The sequence below is a fragment of the Electrophorus electricus genome, chromosome 13, assembly GCF_013358815.1.
Source record: "Electrophorus electricus isolate fEleEle1 chromosome 13, fEleEle1.pri, whole genome shotgun sequence".
NCBI classification, from domain to species: domain Eukaryota; kingdom Metazoa; phylum Chordata; class Actinopteri; order Gymnotiformes; family Gymnotidae; genus Electrophorus; species Electrophorus electricus.
Window position 1 is genome coordinate 6,349,405 of NC_049547.1, and position 15,004 is coordinate 6,364,408.

Consider the following 15,004-nt stretch of genomic DNA (forward strand, 5'->3'; position numbering starts at 1 on the left):
CATCTGCATGTATGACTACACACATACATTGTGTGGCACCACAGAAAAGCAGAAAACCTATCATCGTGAGCTTGCCCAATGATGTCACAGGCATCTGGTTGGGAGTCCAAGGGAGCAAATCCATGCTGCTCTCTGGGTGGGAGAAAGAGCTCATTATGCTGCTCATTGATATTTGGAGCAACAGTAGACATTCCTGGACATTTGTCTGTTCATGCTGATAAGGGCAGTAAGCTATCCTCCAAATGTGTTGCACGGCATTCTGTCAGAGCTTGGCCAGGAGTTAGAAAAGATGTGATGTCTGGCTTTATCTTTCTCAGAGGAAGCACGTGCTTACCACACTCTCCACGGGTGGTAGTTGTCATAGGACAGGGCAGAGCTAGCTAGCTGGTGGGTGGGAATTGGCATATCCCACTTTGCTTTTCTTTCTCTTTCAGGTGGTCGCAGCATTTGGGCTATAACTCCAGAGGAAAGGGATAAACATGATCAGAAATTTGACACCCTCTCCCCAACACAAGGATGTGTGTCTGGTATGTACAGGGTTGGGTTCTTGGCACTATTCAAATTTTAATTAATTTGAAATAAAAAGAAGCCAGGCAAGTTCTAGCTGCTTTTCTCAGCTATTTGGTGCCTCTGAGGGACAAAGGTGGAATTTTCCACTCGACTCGCTTGCTCTAGAGGAATGTCCTGAGTCATTCTCTCTCTGTCTCCCTGTCACTCTATCTGTGTGTTTCTCTCTGTCTAATGTCCTTGTTGTGTATAGGCGAGCAGGCGCGTAAGTTCTTCCTGCAGTCAGGCCTCCCTTCCTCGGTGCTGGCTGAGATTTGGTGAGCACTCAGTTACTTTCAGTGAATGCTTTCTGAACTTTTCTTCTTGCAGTCTGATGTTGTTTTGAGCATAGTAAGCACTCTTGAAGATGAAGGGAGATATTAGTGAATCTGGTCTGCAGAATAAAGAATAAAGCTAATTAATGAAATGGCTAACCTACCAACATTCATAGTTGATCTTTAAACTTATCATGTGGTAAGACTTTGAGGTAATAACAGTTATTATTTTTTTTACTGGAATAGATCTCAAATGTTAATTTTACTGTTCTCTTTCAAGCATTACAGATACTAAAAAGAACTCATAATTAAAAGTATTGTACAGATAATCTTTACAACCAGTTGCAACACACAATATTTTTCCTAAAGAAAACATGACACGTGAGAAATGTTCTCTCATTCTCAGGAAGCTTCTGTATTTTTTCTGCTCACAGGACCCTAGCTGACATGAACAAGGATGGCAAAATGGACCGTCTGGAGTTCTCTATTGCCATGAAGCTGATCAAAATGAAGTTGCAGGGTCAGAATCTGCCATCGGCACTGCCCATCATTATGAAGCAGCCACCGGTGCCTGCTCCCACCATGCCAATAACACCACTCGGCAAGTTACCACCTCACCACATCATTGTAGCTGTTTACTGCTGCTTAGTAAACAGTTCTGCTTTTGGGTCTAAGTAGTATTGGATCTTGCAAAATAACAGATTGAAAAATTGGGAAAATGTGCTGCTGTTTGAGTAATACCCATAATTTGAACATGCTGGAGATTCAGACTTATTTCTAGCTTGTGTGCTTGGCTCTCCCATTTGGCTGTCTTGGCCATGCTGACTAAATGTAGGTATCAGTTTTGGACCCACTAGTGGCTCACTTACCTAGAGGACTGCTCAAGAGACACTCTAAAGGGTTTGGTTGGTTCTTGGGTTGGGTTTAGAAACATGGAGAAAAATGACTAGGTGAAAAAAATGTTTTTTGTTCTGAGTATAGCCTGTAAACTAACCTGAGCCGAGGTGCGGTATTCGGTGATGTAGAAGTGACTTTGGCTGACTTTGTTATATGTATTGCAGCAGCCTTTAGAATGTGCCGTGCTCTTGCCTAGCATGTCACACCTCTAGAGGAGTCCCCCCCCCAATTTCCCCCACATATGCTAACATGGCTAACAATGACTGTGTGCTAATTAGCATTCATGATGTTATTTGGAGACTACTACCTGGTTTAACTGATTTTTTTTAATTTTTTTTTTTATTTTGTTTATTACTAGTCTAATCTATTGTACATTCATTTTGAATGATTAAGATTTTTCTAGCCATGCTTTTATATCAGTGACAACATTTATATTATGAGTCACTAAAAAATAACGTTTGATTCTCATGTTCTTCCAGCGATGGCATCCATGCCGAATGTTCCCATGATGCCCACTGTGCCCATTCTTGGTCCCATGCCACTGGCCTCCACGTTGACCTCCTTAGGCCCTCTGCATGGCATGACTCCAATGATGCCTACTGGAATGGCCATGCCAATAATGCCCACTATTAGCCCTCCTTCTCTGCCCAATGGACCTATTGGCATCTTGCAGCCTGCACCGGTATCTCTCACCAGCGGTAAGTCATCGAGTGGTTCAACACCCGGGGACATCCTTTGGAGTGCAATGAACAGGATTTATGTTTTTTGTTTAATATCAGTAGAAATATCACTATTCCAATAAACATGCGTACTGTGTTATCTCTGTTTAGCTTTTGAAGTTTTGTTTATTTGTTTTTTTATTGGTAATTGTTACATGACTAGATTTACATAGTGAAAAAAGGAGTATGCTTGCAGTATGGCTTGCATCTTAATAAGCGATCATATTTTATATGACATCATAGATATGTCATAGTCGCTATGACCTAGAAATGTCATAGTATGAGTTTTGAGATGATATGTAAAATCTGATTTTGGATGGTTTTAGATCCGGCCACTTTTTTGCTGGTTAAATTTTTATTTTTTTTCACATAGCTCAGTGTAACATTAAAACAGCATTAGAAGTTGAAGAGAATAAATAATTTATTTAAATGTAACTTTTAAATAATAATGATTGTTACGAGCTTCCAAATGTACAGAACCTTTCTTAACCTCCAGCATTTCATCTCTATTGCAAAATGTTGCCTTTCAGAAGCAACTGAACGGAGCATTTAAAATGCTGCAATGCTACTCCGTTCAGTATCATTGCTGACGTGATGGAGATCAAGTGTTGAGAATGCACCGACACGGATCTCTTCCTCTCGTTAATAAGCCAGCAGTTTCTGTTTTCCCTGTGTCAGGAATAGTATAGGGAGCCTCTACTGATTGCTAACATTATCCTTTACTGAATTATCTTTTATATTTGAATGTGTCCCTATAGCTCTTCCGTTGAACAGTTCCTTTACATCCACTCCGTTGGTTTTTCCGTCGGCTCCCTCAGGTCTCCTAGACCTGGGTTCAAGCAGGTGAGAACTTGGGCCCATTCTCGTTCATTATATGCTAGAATAGGAACAGAATTCTAGATCACTGTTTTAGATCTGCAGAGTTCTATTTGTCAGCTATTAATAACACCTGATTTCTCCAGTTAGGTTTTCTCGATGCCCTTTTTAGGCATGTCACTACTCTGAAATAAACATGTTACATAAAACATCAAAACACAGACAAATCTATTTGAAGTCAAACCGGGCATGTGAAGTATATATGCTGGTTTAGATCCGTTGTCCTCTGTTCCAGTTCCAGCTCCTCTTCCAACGCATCTTTAGCGGGCAGCTCTCCTAAGACCAGCCACCTGGACTGGGCTGTGCCGCAGTCGTCCCGCCTCAAATACAGACAACAGTTCAACATCCTGGATAAGCAGATGACCGGCTGTCTAACAGGTGCATGTGTTGTCTATTGAGTCTCAGTACACCAAGGACTCAGCCTCAGCACGTCTGTTTAAGTCCATCGTCTTTTGACAAGCTTCCTCTTAGATAGCCTGTTTCTAATCAGGTCACAGACTAAACACAGAACTAAACAAGACAGGTAATTAGATGAATAGACTTCCCTGCAAATAGTCACTGATGAATTATTCCTGTTGCAGCCACCTTGTGTCAGAAAAGCTGTTACTTATTGGTATAGGAATGGAATGGAATGGGGTGGGTGGTTTGGTGTTTGTTTGGTTTTGTTTTGTTTTTGTTTTTTCTTTTGTTTGTTTGTTTTTCACCCCCCCCATCATGACCTGTGAAGAAGAAGCACATAAGTCAATACGTTTACCAGTTTTACCAGTTTACCACTGAAGGTTTACCAGTGAAGACCTGCAAAATGTCTGAGTCACAATACTTCGTTTTTATATTTTATTTTATTTTACCTTATATTTTACTTTTGCTTGATATATATATATATATATATATATATATATATATATATATATATATATATATATATATATATATATATATATATATATTTTTTTTTTTTTTTTTTTTTTTTAATTATGTTTGTGCTTGTGTATATGTTTGTATTTATCGCCTTCCTTCTTGTAGGAGAAATGGTCAATTCTTTGGCATAAGGTTTTCAAAAGACAAAAAGACGTGGATCTGTTCTTAGAGACCCCATAGTTAAATGAGTAGTTAAATGCAGTCACTGTCTTGCATAACTCACAAAAAGATAATGAGACATAAATGTAGGCATGTGACTTAAATTAAAAACATACCCTAAATGTTTTTTAAAATTATTCTTAGTCATATTTCTGTTCAGGTAGTAGTTACTTTGAGAAGGAAAGGCTTCCTTTACATTTTTAGCTATTTTAGTGACATAATGTACTAATGAGGTAAGAACATTAACTAATTACTGGTTTTGTCTTGGCATGAAGAATACTGACATTCAGTCAGATCAGTTTGTGTTGGTGCAAAAAAAGTATCAGTCATAACTTGATGGAAATCTCCCAAGTCATTATTAAAGTTTAAACAGCACAAGAGTTCTTCTGTAAGTAATCATTATTTCTAAAAATTTAATGCATTCAGAATTTTTCAACTTTTTCCCAACATTTTGAATTCCTGTTAAGTTGGATCCAATTCAACTATGAGGTGAAACCTGTCTGTAAATACTTAAGATTTTTTCCTCCTAACTCTCTGTAGGCCCTCAAGTGAGAAATGCAATGGCTTCAACACCACTAACTCAGACCCAGCTGGCCACTATCTGGTTGGTATCACTGGCTTTCACTTAAAAGGACACTTTTTTAAAAACTTGCTGAAAAATTGATCGATTGATCACATTTTTGTATGCACCTGTACATGTAAATGGCTTTGTTGTTACTTCTCAGGAACCTGGCTGATGTGGATAAAGATGGTAAACTGAAGGCAGAAGAGTTTATTCTAGCCATGCACTTAGTTGACATGGCTAAGCAAGGACAGCCACTGCCTCTCACACTTCCTGCAGACCTAGTGCCCCCGACACTCAGGTACTGCAAAGCATGATGGCCCATCCAGGATTACTGGCATTCATTTAGACTTGCAAAACAGAAAATGATCCCATACTTGCAATTCCTCTGTGACAAGCCCATGTGGAAGGCCTCGGTGTGGTTGATCAGCATTGTTCTGTTGATGAACATTTTTCTTAGGGGGAAGGTTGCCATTTCACTGAATGGGGCTACCAGCACAGCCAGCTTTGTTGCGCTGACTGAGGAATTCGCTGAAGTCGATCCACCACAGAAATCGAAGAACAATTGTAAGGATTCCCACCACACCCCCGTCATTTGCTCAGTGCAAGCACCTGTGTGACTCAGGCTTGTCCTAAACTTAGCCCTCCCAGTTGCCACATACTATTTTGCGTAATAGAGCTTGGTTACAGTTTGACCACATGTCTATTTGTGATGGACAAAGAATTCAATAACCTTATTGTACTTACACTTGGTCCTCCCACTTAGATCTTACATCAGGCTTGCAGTTTACTCACTTACCTCTAATGTTGAACGTGACTGACATGAATGTTTAAATTGAATGTACTCACACAATGAGGGGCGTTGTCTCAAACTTTTCTTATCATTGCCTTTTATGAATACTATTAATATTTGTAATGTGGGCATGGTATTAAAAAAACATCATATTTTAGGAATCATATTTCACTTTTCTGTATTGAAGACTTCTTAAACGTGTTTGTGTGTGTATTCCGCAGTGACTTTCGAGGATAAGTTCAAGAAGAACCTTGAGCTGGGGAACGCCGAGTTGGAGAAGCGGCGGCAGGCCCTGCAGGAGCAACAGCGGCGTGAGGAGGAGCGGCGAGCGCAGAAGGCCCGCGAGGTGCAGGAGCGCAGAGAGAGGGAGGCACGCGAGCTGGAGCTCAGGAGGCAGAGAGAGGAGGAGCAGAGGCTGGAGCGCCAGAGGGAACTGGAGAGGCAGAGGGAGGAGGAGAGGCTCAAGGAGCTGGAGCGCAAAGAGGTGAGTGCTTCAAAGGGCTGTGAAATCGAGTAACCTGAAGACACTCTTTGTAACATGACCCCACAGGGAGTCAGTCACAAAGAGTGTCTTCAGGTTACTCGATTGAATTTTCAAGTATAATGCACAGTGTTTTGAGTGGTCGTTAGTCGAGCTGCAGAGATTGGTGCAGTTATTGTGCTAATTGACTGTTAGGATTTTAAATTGTATAAGGGTAGTTCGTGCTTAGATTTGACGTAATGTGGTTGTCAGCTTTGCTTTTTAAGTAATACTATCACTCTCTATGGTATTTCATAGCAGAGATGGTGTTCCTTGAGGCAACAAAATTTTACAAGCTGCTACTCCATACTCATGTTAAGAAACCAGTGACATCATATCATCACCTACCTACACCTTCGCACCCTGTAAAAATTCATTCACTTCTTTTTTGAACCTGCTCATATTTTCTGGACTATCTAGCAGACCATCCCAAAATACATGCTCAGTAGCTGAATAATTGACTGACTGAGAGATTCCCATTGTTGAAACACATTTGCGGTGTAGGGGGCACTTAGTACATCTGTAATAGGTAGGTTTGTAAGTGGTAGGAAAACCAACTTTAGATAATATATTTCAATGCTCAAAACAGTACTTCAAATGTTCACTCATTAATCTTATATATGCAAGTAGTTATATAGATTACATCCTGAACTTATTTTTTCTAACGTTATCCGACAAAGGCCGTTGATAAACATTTTAGTTAGAGCTTATATCCTAATCAATATAATAATAAATATTACATTGAACTGTAAATATTTTCTGCTATTAGCTAGCAGGCATTGACATACATTTTTAGCTGTGTGGTGGGTTAGCCATGAAAAGATCAGTTGAATATTTGCTCTCATCTACTCTCTCAGGCACTGTAGCCTAAATGTTTGTGTGGGAAACACCTATTCTTCCAAGGATAATAATAGTGTGGGGGTCATTGCCTGAGTTTCCTCCCCATTGTTGAAGAGCGAGGGATTTATTTATTTTGTTAAATGCATCTATAATGGTTGCTAAAGCACAACAGTGGACTAGCGGATCAAAACTCCAAAATATCAGCAGAGTAGCTATGTTGAGAAGCTGAGACATTTTCCTCAGAAGTAAGGCACCCTCTCCTCAGACATTTAAAGATTTCTTTAGCCAAGTTGGAGCCAAAATAAGGCTCACCTATTTGTCTGTCTTGTTTGTTTGCTTTTTTTTTTTTTTTTTTTTTTTTTTTTTTTTTTTTTTTTACATTTCCAGGTCTAAACATTTGGCTACATCTCAGCCCAGAAGAGAAACATTATGTAAAATCTTGCAGAACTGAATTGCTATCAATGTCATCAGGCCTTTTTATGTGAATATTTTAATATTGTAAACATCCTTCCAGGCAGCAAAGAAAGAATTGGAGCGTCAGCGGCAGCTGGATTGGGAAAGAAGGAGAAAGCAGGACCTTCAGAGCCAGAAGAGCCAGGAACAGGAGGACATCATCCGCCTCAAGGCCAAGAAGAGGAGTCTCGAATTGGAACTTGAAGCTGTGGTAAGCCAGCTTTCATGCACTCCAAGCTTATTTCTCCATGTAGTAGCCAGTATAAGTAAAGCACAAAGCTGAAGTACAGTGCATATTTACCAGAAGTTACTAAATTTCTAGGAGACACACTGTACAGAGTTCAGATCTAAACATGTAAAATGATTTCTTCCCACTTTTCATCTTTTTTGTCTTTTAGGGTAACAAGCACAAGCAGATCACAGACAGGCTCAGGGATGCCCAGGCTAAGAAGAGAGTGCAGAGAACTGAGCTGGATCGCATTAATCAGAGGAGAGACAGTTGCATCATAGAAATCAATGCATTACAGCAGCAATCTGAGGTTTGACCCATTTCTCCTAACACCTTTTCATCTTAGTTTGAGATATAAAATGTAAGGTTGGAAATTTGTAATAAAGCAGCACAGAAATCATTCTACAAATGTTTAGACATGAAAAATGGATTCTCTCTTTTTATTTGATGATATGCCCCCTGCACTTGACGCTAGGATTTTGTCTGCATTGTTATTCGCCTGATTAAAGGATCCAGCCCCATGTCATGCATTCGTGAAGGACATGCATGTAATAATATATAGCTTTGACTTGCTGTGTGTTTTGCAGGAGCTGAAGAGGAAGCTGGCACAGCTGGCTCCAGAGCAGCAAAAGCTGAACGAGACGCTTCGCGCTATGAATCTGAACAACATGCCAAGTAAGACATCTCACTATTATAGTAGAATAGAATTGATGTAGTAATAATAATTGTGAATATGAAATGGTTGATAGTACTGTCCTGCTGGTAATATTTTTGTGACTACATCCAATGAGTAATTCCTGACATTGATGGGAAGGACACACTTGTGACCATGTTTTGTGTATTGAACAAGATGTTCATGAAGGATAAGATTATTTATTGCCCTATCGCAACCGCTTAGTGCCTGCAGTCTGACCCATGCCTGATGTTTGTTTGGTTAATTTTTCGTTCCTCATGTAGCTTCAACAATGACAACTTTAAAGAAGAGTGTTGCAGAGAAAGACCTCAGCTGCCGCAAACTGAAGGAAAGGCTTGATGCTTTAGAGAAAGACACAGCAACGAAACTGGCTGATATGGATCAGTATAAGAAGGACATACAGGTAATTGCAGTATATCATGGAACTTATCCAGCAAATAAATAAGTAATTCAGTGCAAACAAAATCAAGAGGGAACTTTGATAAGTTGGTAGTAATGTAGTCTATAATGTATCTACCAAATATATTTAAACCTATGAGTAGCCACTGAGACATTGAATAGAACACTTCACCATTTTTAGTACAGTAGATCAGTAGAATTCATAAGTCAACCTAATAGTGATACTAATAACCTGCTTTGCTCTTGTTCCCATGTCTTTATAACTAGCTGTAGAGCTTGTCTGTCTGTCTGTCTGTCTGTCTGCCTACCTGTCTGTCTCTCCCTGGCTTTCGCTGCAGTTTGAGGAAATGGATGACTGTGTGCTTAAGGGCCTGCTCTCTTTACTGGGCTGTCTACATAAGCTCTTCTTCCTCCTGAAGGTCTTTTCTCTCTGTCTTTTCCTCATTTGCCCTGGTTTGCCCTGGTTTGTTGCAGCATTCTCACGGTCATTTCGTGTATCTCACTTCATGACCTTACTGTTGTTTGATTGTGCTTCCATTATGGCAGAACTGTCAGCCTGTAGTATATGCAGGTACTGTGTAGTAAACCTCTGAAGAATCCACTAAGATCTGAGTAATTAGCTAGTGATATTTATTGGGTATTTTAAAAGGTGCAAACGCTGTACTGCAGTACTTACTATGTTCCTGCACAGTTGGACACTCTTGTCTTAAGGGCTCTTTGTGTTTTAGTTAATTTCATTGTCATAAATATGGACTATGCACTCAGAATTAGCACCGTCTATCATGATTTCCCTAGGATGCCCCCATCAGATATTTCTGTCCTTGTAGCAATAGCTTTTCTGACTTTTTTGTTCTGTTGAGCCAGACTGCATCAAATAATTTCCAAATCTAAAGCTTTGTCATGTCAACTTGACCCTTTATACACCTCATTATTAAAGCTTTGTGTCTCAGGTATTTCAACATACCTCTCATCTCAATAATCTCTGTTAAATCTAGTCATGTTCCCTGTGCTCTTAAAATGGCTGCTTTCACCCCCATTATCACGAAACCGAGCTAGCTGACTTGGTACCAAGTCAGCCATGTCAGCCATATCAGCCTAATTTGACCACTTATTTGCCCTTGATGATATTCCTGTCAGTCCCTCTGCTGCTGTTTGAAACTTTGGTTCCCTCTTTGACCCTTGTCTGACCTTTGACCCATATATTAAATCCAACTAAGACTGCATTTCTCCAACTTTGTAGTATCCCTCTTTCAATGCCTTCATTGCATCCAAGTTAGACGGCTACAACTCTCTGTTCTATGCTTTACTGTAAAAGTTGCTCTTTGTTATGCAGCCAGAGTACTTGTGCCCACTAAGAAATCTGCTCACATAGATTTGTGCTGGGATGTTGGCGATTCATTTTTCTTTAACCTTCATAGAGGCATATACCCATTCTGTTAAGGTTTCAACATATTTATAATCCTAATCATAATAAGGCACTATAAAATGCTGCATTCTAATCCAGGGTAGCAGACCTAGCATGGTTCTGGCAACACATGCATTCTTTGGGCATAGTGAGCTATCGTCATAGGCAATGAGAAGAAAGACAGCTCACTAGGTTAGAAGCACCCTTTGTCTTCCAAGATACTTGTTAGTGTTACAAAGGGAATGATTTCTGGAGATGATTATAGATTTTTTAAAAAGAATTGTTGTTGTTTTTTTTTTTTATGAATTTATGAACTCAATGTAGATCTTTCTCTACACAGTGGCTTTATGGTGAAAAGTCATAAAGAGAGTAAAGCAGTTGTTTGAAATCCTCCTCTGGTAGGATCTCAGAGAGACCCAGAGGAAGCAACAAGCTGCCCTTGTCAAACTGCGTAGTGTTAAAGAAGACAAACTCCGAGAACTCAAGAGATGCAAAGAGGAGGAGTTGGACAGGAAGAAGAAGGAGGAGGAAGAGCAGCGGTGAGTGTCATCTCGCACAGAGTCATGCAGAGATCTGTGGCGTTTGTTGCCTCTTCAGTCAAAGCCCCAGGGAACCTAACTCTGTAGTTTCTTTGTAGCTGTCGTATGTATACATGCATACATACAAAGTGTGTATGTGACGGAGACCATCACCACCTGAAGTATTTGGTGGTGTGATGCAGACCATCACTCAGCAATGTAAAATGGGTGCTCTGGTCAGGGCCCAGGTTTAAGACCAGATTTTAAGACCAGGTGTGGTTGCTGCCCTCAGCCTTTGCTACAAATCCCAGAAGAGGAATAGTACTGTAAGGCCATGGGGAGTATGCACAAGGTTAACTGAACCCTCCCTGCTCTGAGGGGATGTGTGAAGCCTACTGTGAACCCCTGGTGAGGAGCATGGGTGTCAGCCTGGAGTAAAGAAGATAGATGTGTGAGGGACACAGAAAGTGTAAAGCGAAAGGGTGTGCTCCCAGAAGATGGAGGCAGTGATGGAGACAGTTGATCAGGAATGTGAAAAGGGTGCCCTTTTGTCCAGTGGTCAGGGCAAACATTTATTGCCTGCCGGATCCAGGTCCAAGCCTGGATGTGGTTGCTGCTCTCAGCCTTTGCTACAGTGTCCTATGAATACTGAATAAATTATTGATTTCACCACAATTTATTTCCGTATGATATAAAATGAGTGGTCCTTATGTTATGTAAAGCTTACCTAAGCTTTATTCTCGACAGAAAGCTAATGCCCCTCCCACGCACCCTCAAGTCTGAGCAGCCTAGCTAGTGAGTAAAAGCTGTGTTTCCAGCAAAAGCCTTAGCCAAATGTGCAGTAAAATTTGTCTTTGGGATGGTTCTTTTAAGGGTGTACATACAGCCAAGCTGTCAAACATTTAGTGTTGTAATGTTTGTGCATGTGTATCAATATATAGTCGTGAATGCCTTGGTGTAACAGATTTTGTGCAGAGCTAAATTTTGATATTAAAAGCCAAATGGGCTCACACAAAATCCCATTGCAATGATGCCCAGTTCTCATTTTGTAGCATGACAAATTATTTCTAAACGCATTATAGCAGGTGGTAGATGAGGCTACATTTGACATGAAATATAAGGAAAAGCAAAGTACTCAGTACATAACCAAGTTATTATGCAGTTTTTCCTTGCTGTTTGTGTATAAGCCTGTTGTTTTGTTTTCACAAACCTGGAGAACATAAACTACAATTCTACCAGCACCAGTGAATGATTCCTGAAGATTTTAAATTATTTGGATCAGTATCCTCATCAGTAGGTTCATGCATATACAGTTGCAATACTTCAGTTCCCCCTTTCATGTGCCATTACATTCAGCTCTGCTTGCGTAGCAAAATAGACTGCAAGTCTGTGACAAAGGTCTGTCAATCAGGCATGCCTGTTCGAATATTAGGACCACACGCAGCCTGGTATGGGCCACTTGTGTGTCAACAATTTTCAGATTTTTCAAATTTATTTATTTATTTATTTTAAATCGATACGAAATTGTCTGAATAAAATCTTTAATTTATATATCGTGGGAAGTGGAGGTTTTTTGTCCAGCAGATGTTATTCTAACTTTGAGTGAGCTACTCAAAATCTCAAGCATTCAAATCTTCAAACATTAAAACACTAAACATTCAAAATCTAGGATGAAGGTAGCTCAGTGAGCGTTTTTGGTCCATGACTAGTCTGTTGCTGGCTTTGATGTACTGCAAAAGTTGAAAGCTTACAGTGTCATGTTGCATTAGATGTTAACTGTTTCCTCCCTGCAGGCGCATCAAGCAGGAAAAGCAGCGTCAGTGGCAAGAGAAACTGAGGCATGAAGAGGAGGAGCGGCAGAGAAAGCTCCAGGAAGAGCGAGAAGCCAAGCTCCGAGAAGAGGAGGAAAGAGAGAGGCAGGCTCGACTGCAGGCTGCCAAAGAGCAGGCAGAGAGGGAGCGCAGGGCACGAGAAGAGGAGAGGAGGCACCGTGAGGAGGAGGAGGAGAGGAGGCGCCGGGAGGAGGAGGAGGAGAGGAGGCGCCGGGAGGAGGAGGAGAGGAGAGAGCAAGAGAGGAGGAGACTCGAGGAAGAGGACCGCAAGAAGCGAGAAGAGGAGAGGAGGAAATTAGAAGAGGAGCGGAAGAAGCTGGAGGAGGAGCGGAAGAAGCTGGAGGATGAACGAAGGAAGCAGGAGGAGGACAGGCGCGAAGATGAGCGGAGGAGGCGGGAGGAGGAGAGGAAGCGCGAAGAGCGCAGGAAAGCAGAGGAGGCGCGCCGAGAGGAAGAGAGGAAGAGGGAGAAGGAGGAGGAGGAGAGGAGGCGCCAGCGAGCACACGAAGCAGCTATCAGGGACACTGAGGAGCGGAAGAAGAAAGAAGAGGAGAGGAAGAGACAGGAGGAGGAGGAAAGAAGGAAACAGGATGAGGAGCGCAGGAGGAAGCAGCGAGAAGTGGAGACCGCTGCCACCCCCAGGCCAAAGGAAGAAAAGCAAAATAAGCAGAATAATTACAAATCGGATATCGTCGCTGCTCTTCTCCGAGGACTGCAGGAGAGAAAGGGTAAACGCACGTCCTACTTGATCACTTGGTTACTTAGTCCTCAGTAAAACATATATACCTAGATTTCTACAATAAGTTGCAGATATATGGGCAGACTTTTCACTCCCTGATGAAGCCCCAAGTCAAACTTCCTTTCAAGTTTTTTCAGGTGTTGCAGTGAAGGAATGGTGTATGACTGTACTTGTTATAACTGCAGCTACCTAGTAGCATGCCCAGAGTTCTGCAAAACAGAGGCACACAAGTGTTTTGTCATAATCATGCATCTGTTCTGGAATTGACATGCACTGTCATATTTAAAAGTGCATCACATAGCAGGAGATTGATTGCAATGCTTGGTGTAAGTCATGCTACCTTAATAGCATGCATTTAATCACCTTGGCTAACATTTCTTTCCATTGCTAATTTGAGTTTGTATGAAATCCTTTGCTCCTGTCTCTCATTATAATTTTAGATATTAGGCATCCTCTGGGCAAGGCACACAGAAAATCAGCAGCTCTGACCAAATTTAAAGCCCTTTATCCCTTCGTGGCCAGGAACGAGGATGAACTCTCCTTTGAGGCAGATGACAGCATTGAGGTATGCAAAAAACCCAAAACAACAGTGTTGGAGTGATATAACTTGTTAAAACAGTCTGTTTTTAGGATATTTCACTGTCCGTACAAGATGGGACATCCTGCTCACTGTAGTCACTTCTGGATTTTTTTCTAGGTGGACGAGACCGTGGAGAGAGAGGAAGGATGGCTCTATGGTAGTCGTCAGGGGAAAATGGGCTGGTTTCCTGAGAGCTATGTGGAAAGGCAGTCCAAGGCCGAGCCCCCCACCTCCAAACCCGCGCTCAAGCCCCAGGCCTCCCTCTCTATCTCTAGGTGCAGCCTACAGCTCTTTCTGTATTTGCAAAATATGTGCTATAGTTACTAGATAGTTACTCGATTAAACAGTTCAACATTGTAGATATCTGCATTTGTTATTTCCAGCAAGCCAACTGAGGCTTCTGTTCCGAGTGGCTCAGGCCAGAACTCTGCCTTCACCCCCACCCATGCACCTAGCACCGCCTCCTCTGAGCATAGCCAGGTATGTAGCCTCCAAAAAATACCATGTTCATTAAAGACTTTTATACAAATATATCTGCTTCAAAATTGGCATAGAAACAGTAGTGACAACAGCAGAATTCTCTGATACTATATTCTAGGTGGTGGGGAACCTGCAGGTACAGGCTTTGTGTTCTTGGACAGCTAAAACAGACAGCCACCTAAACTTCTCCAAGGATGACGTGATCACAGTCCTGGAGCAGCAAGAGAACTGGTGGCTGGGGGAGCTGAATGGGATGCAGGGCTGGTTCCCCAAATCTTATGTCACCGTGCTGAGCAGCAGTGACACAGCCACAGAGTAAATCTACTTCCCACTTTCTTTACTGCAGATAGCCAAGGAAGATCAAACGCTTATTTATAGTACAGCCATGGAGAGTGAGGCCCAAGGAAGAAGCAATAAATAATGAGGGAAGGGGGAGAAGTGTTTGACATTAAATAACATGTGAGGCACTAGATGCTCAAGTGAAAGTAGAGAGCAACTGCAGTCATGCTGAGTAGTTGGACTAAATGTGAGTGCTAGCATTTACCATGAATATTTTTGATGCGTTTATGT

General features: G+C 41.4%; 1 protein-coding gene across 1 annotated transcript in view; it reads left to right on the top strand.

The window, feature by feature from the left end:
- Nucleotides 1-15,004, top strand: part of itsn2b (intersectin 2b) — a 33,590-nt gene that overhangs the window by 7,625 nt on the left and 10,961 nt on the right. The window contains exons 3-22 of the mRNA XM_027014040.2: nt 435-527; nt 761-824; nt 1,256-1,422; nt 2,198-2,416; nt 3,196-3,280; nt 3,549-3,691; nt 4,931-4,994; nt 5,116-5,253; nt 5,413-5,519; nt 5,967-6,229; nt 7,620-7,769; nt 7,957-8,097; nt 8,375-8,462; nt 8,745-8,884; nt 10,688-10,824; nt 12,597-13,363; nt 13,815-13,939; nt 14,072-14,229; nt 14,338-14,434; nt 14,553-14,749. Coding sequence (XP_026869841.2) covers nt 435-527; nt 761-824; nt 1,256-1,422; nt 2,198-2,416; nt 3,196-3,280; nt 3,549-3,691; nt 4,931-4,994; nt 5,116-5,253; nt 5,413-5,519; nt 5,967-6,229; nt 7,620-7,769; nt 7,957-8,097; nt 8,375-8,462; nt 8,745-8,884; nt 10,688-10,824; nt 12,597-13,363; nt 13,815-13,939; nt 14,072-14,229; nt 14,338-14,434; nt 14,553-14,749 — 3,343 coding nt within the window. The remainder of the gene's footprint in view (nt 1-434; nt 528-760; nt 825-1,255; nt 1,423-2,197; nt 2,417-3,195; nt 3,281-3,548; nt 3,692-4,930; nt 4,995-5,115; nt 5,254-5,412; nt 5,520-5,966; nt 6,230-7,619; nt 7,770-7,956; nt 8,098-8,374; nt 8,463-8,744; nt 8,885-10,687; nt 10,825-12,596; nt 13,364-13,814; nt 13,940-14,071; nt 14,230-14,337; nt 14,435-14,552; nt 14,750-15,004) is intronic.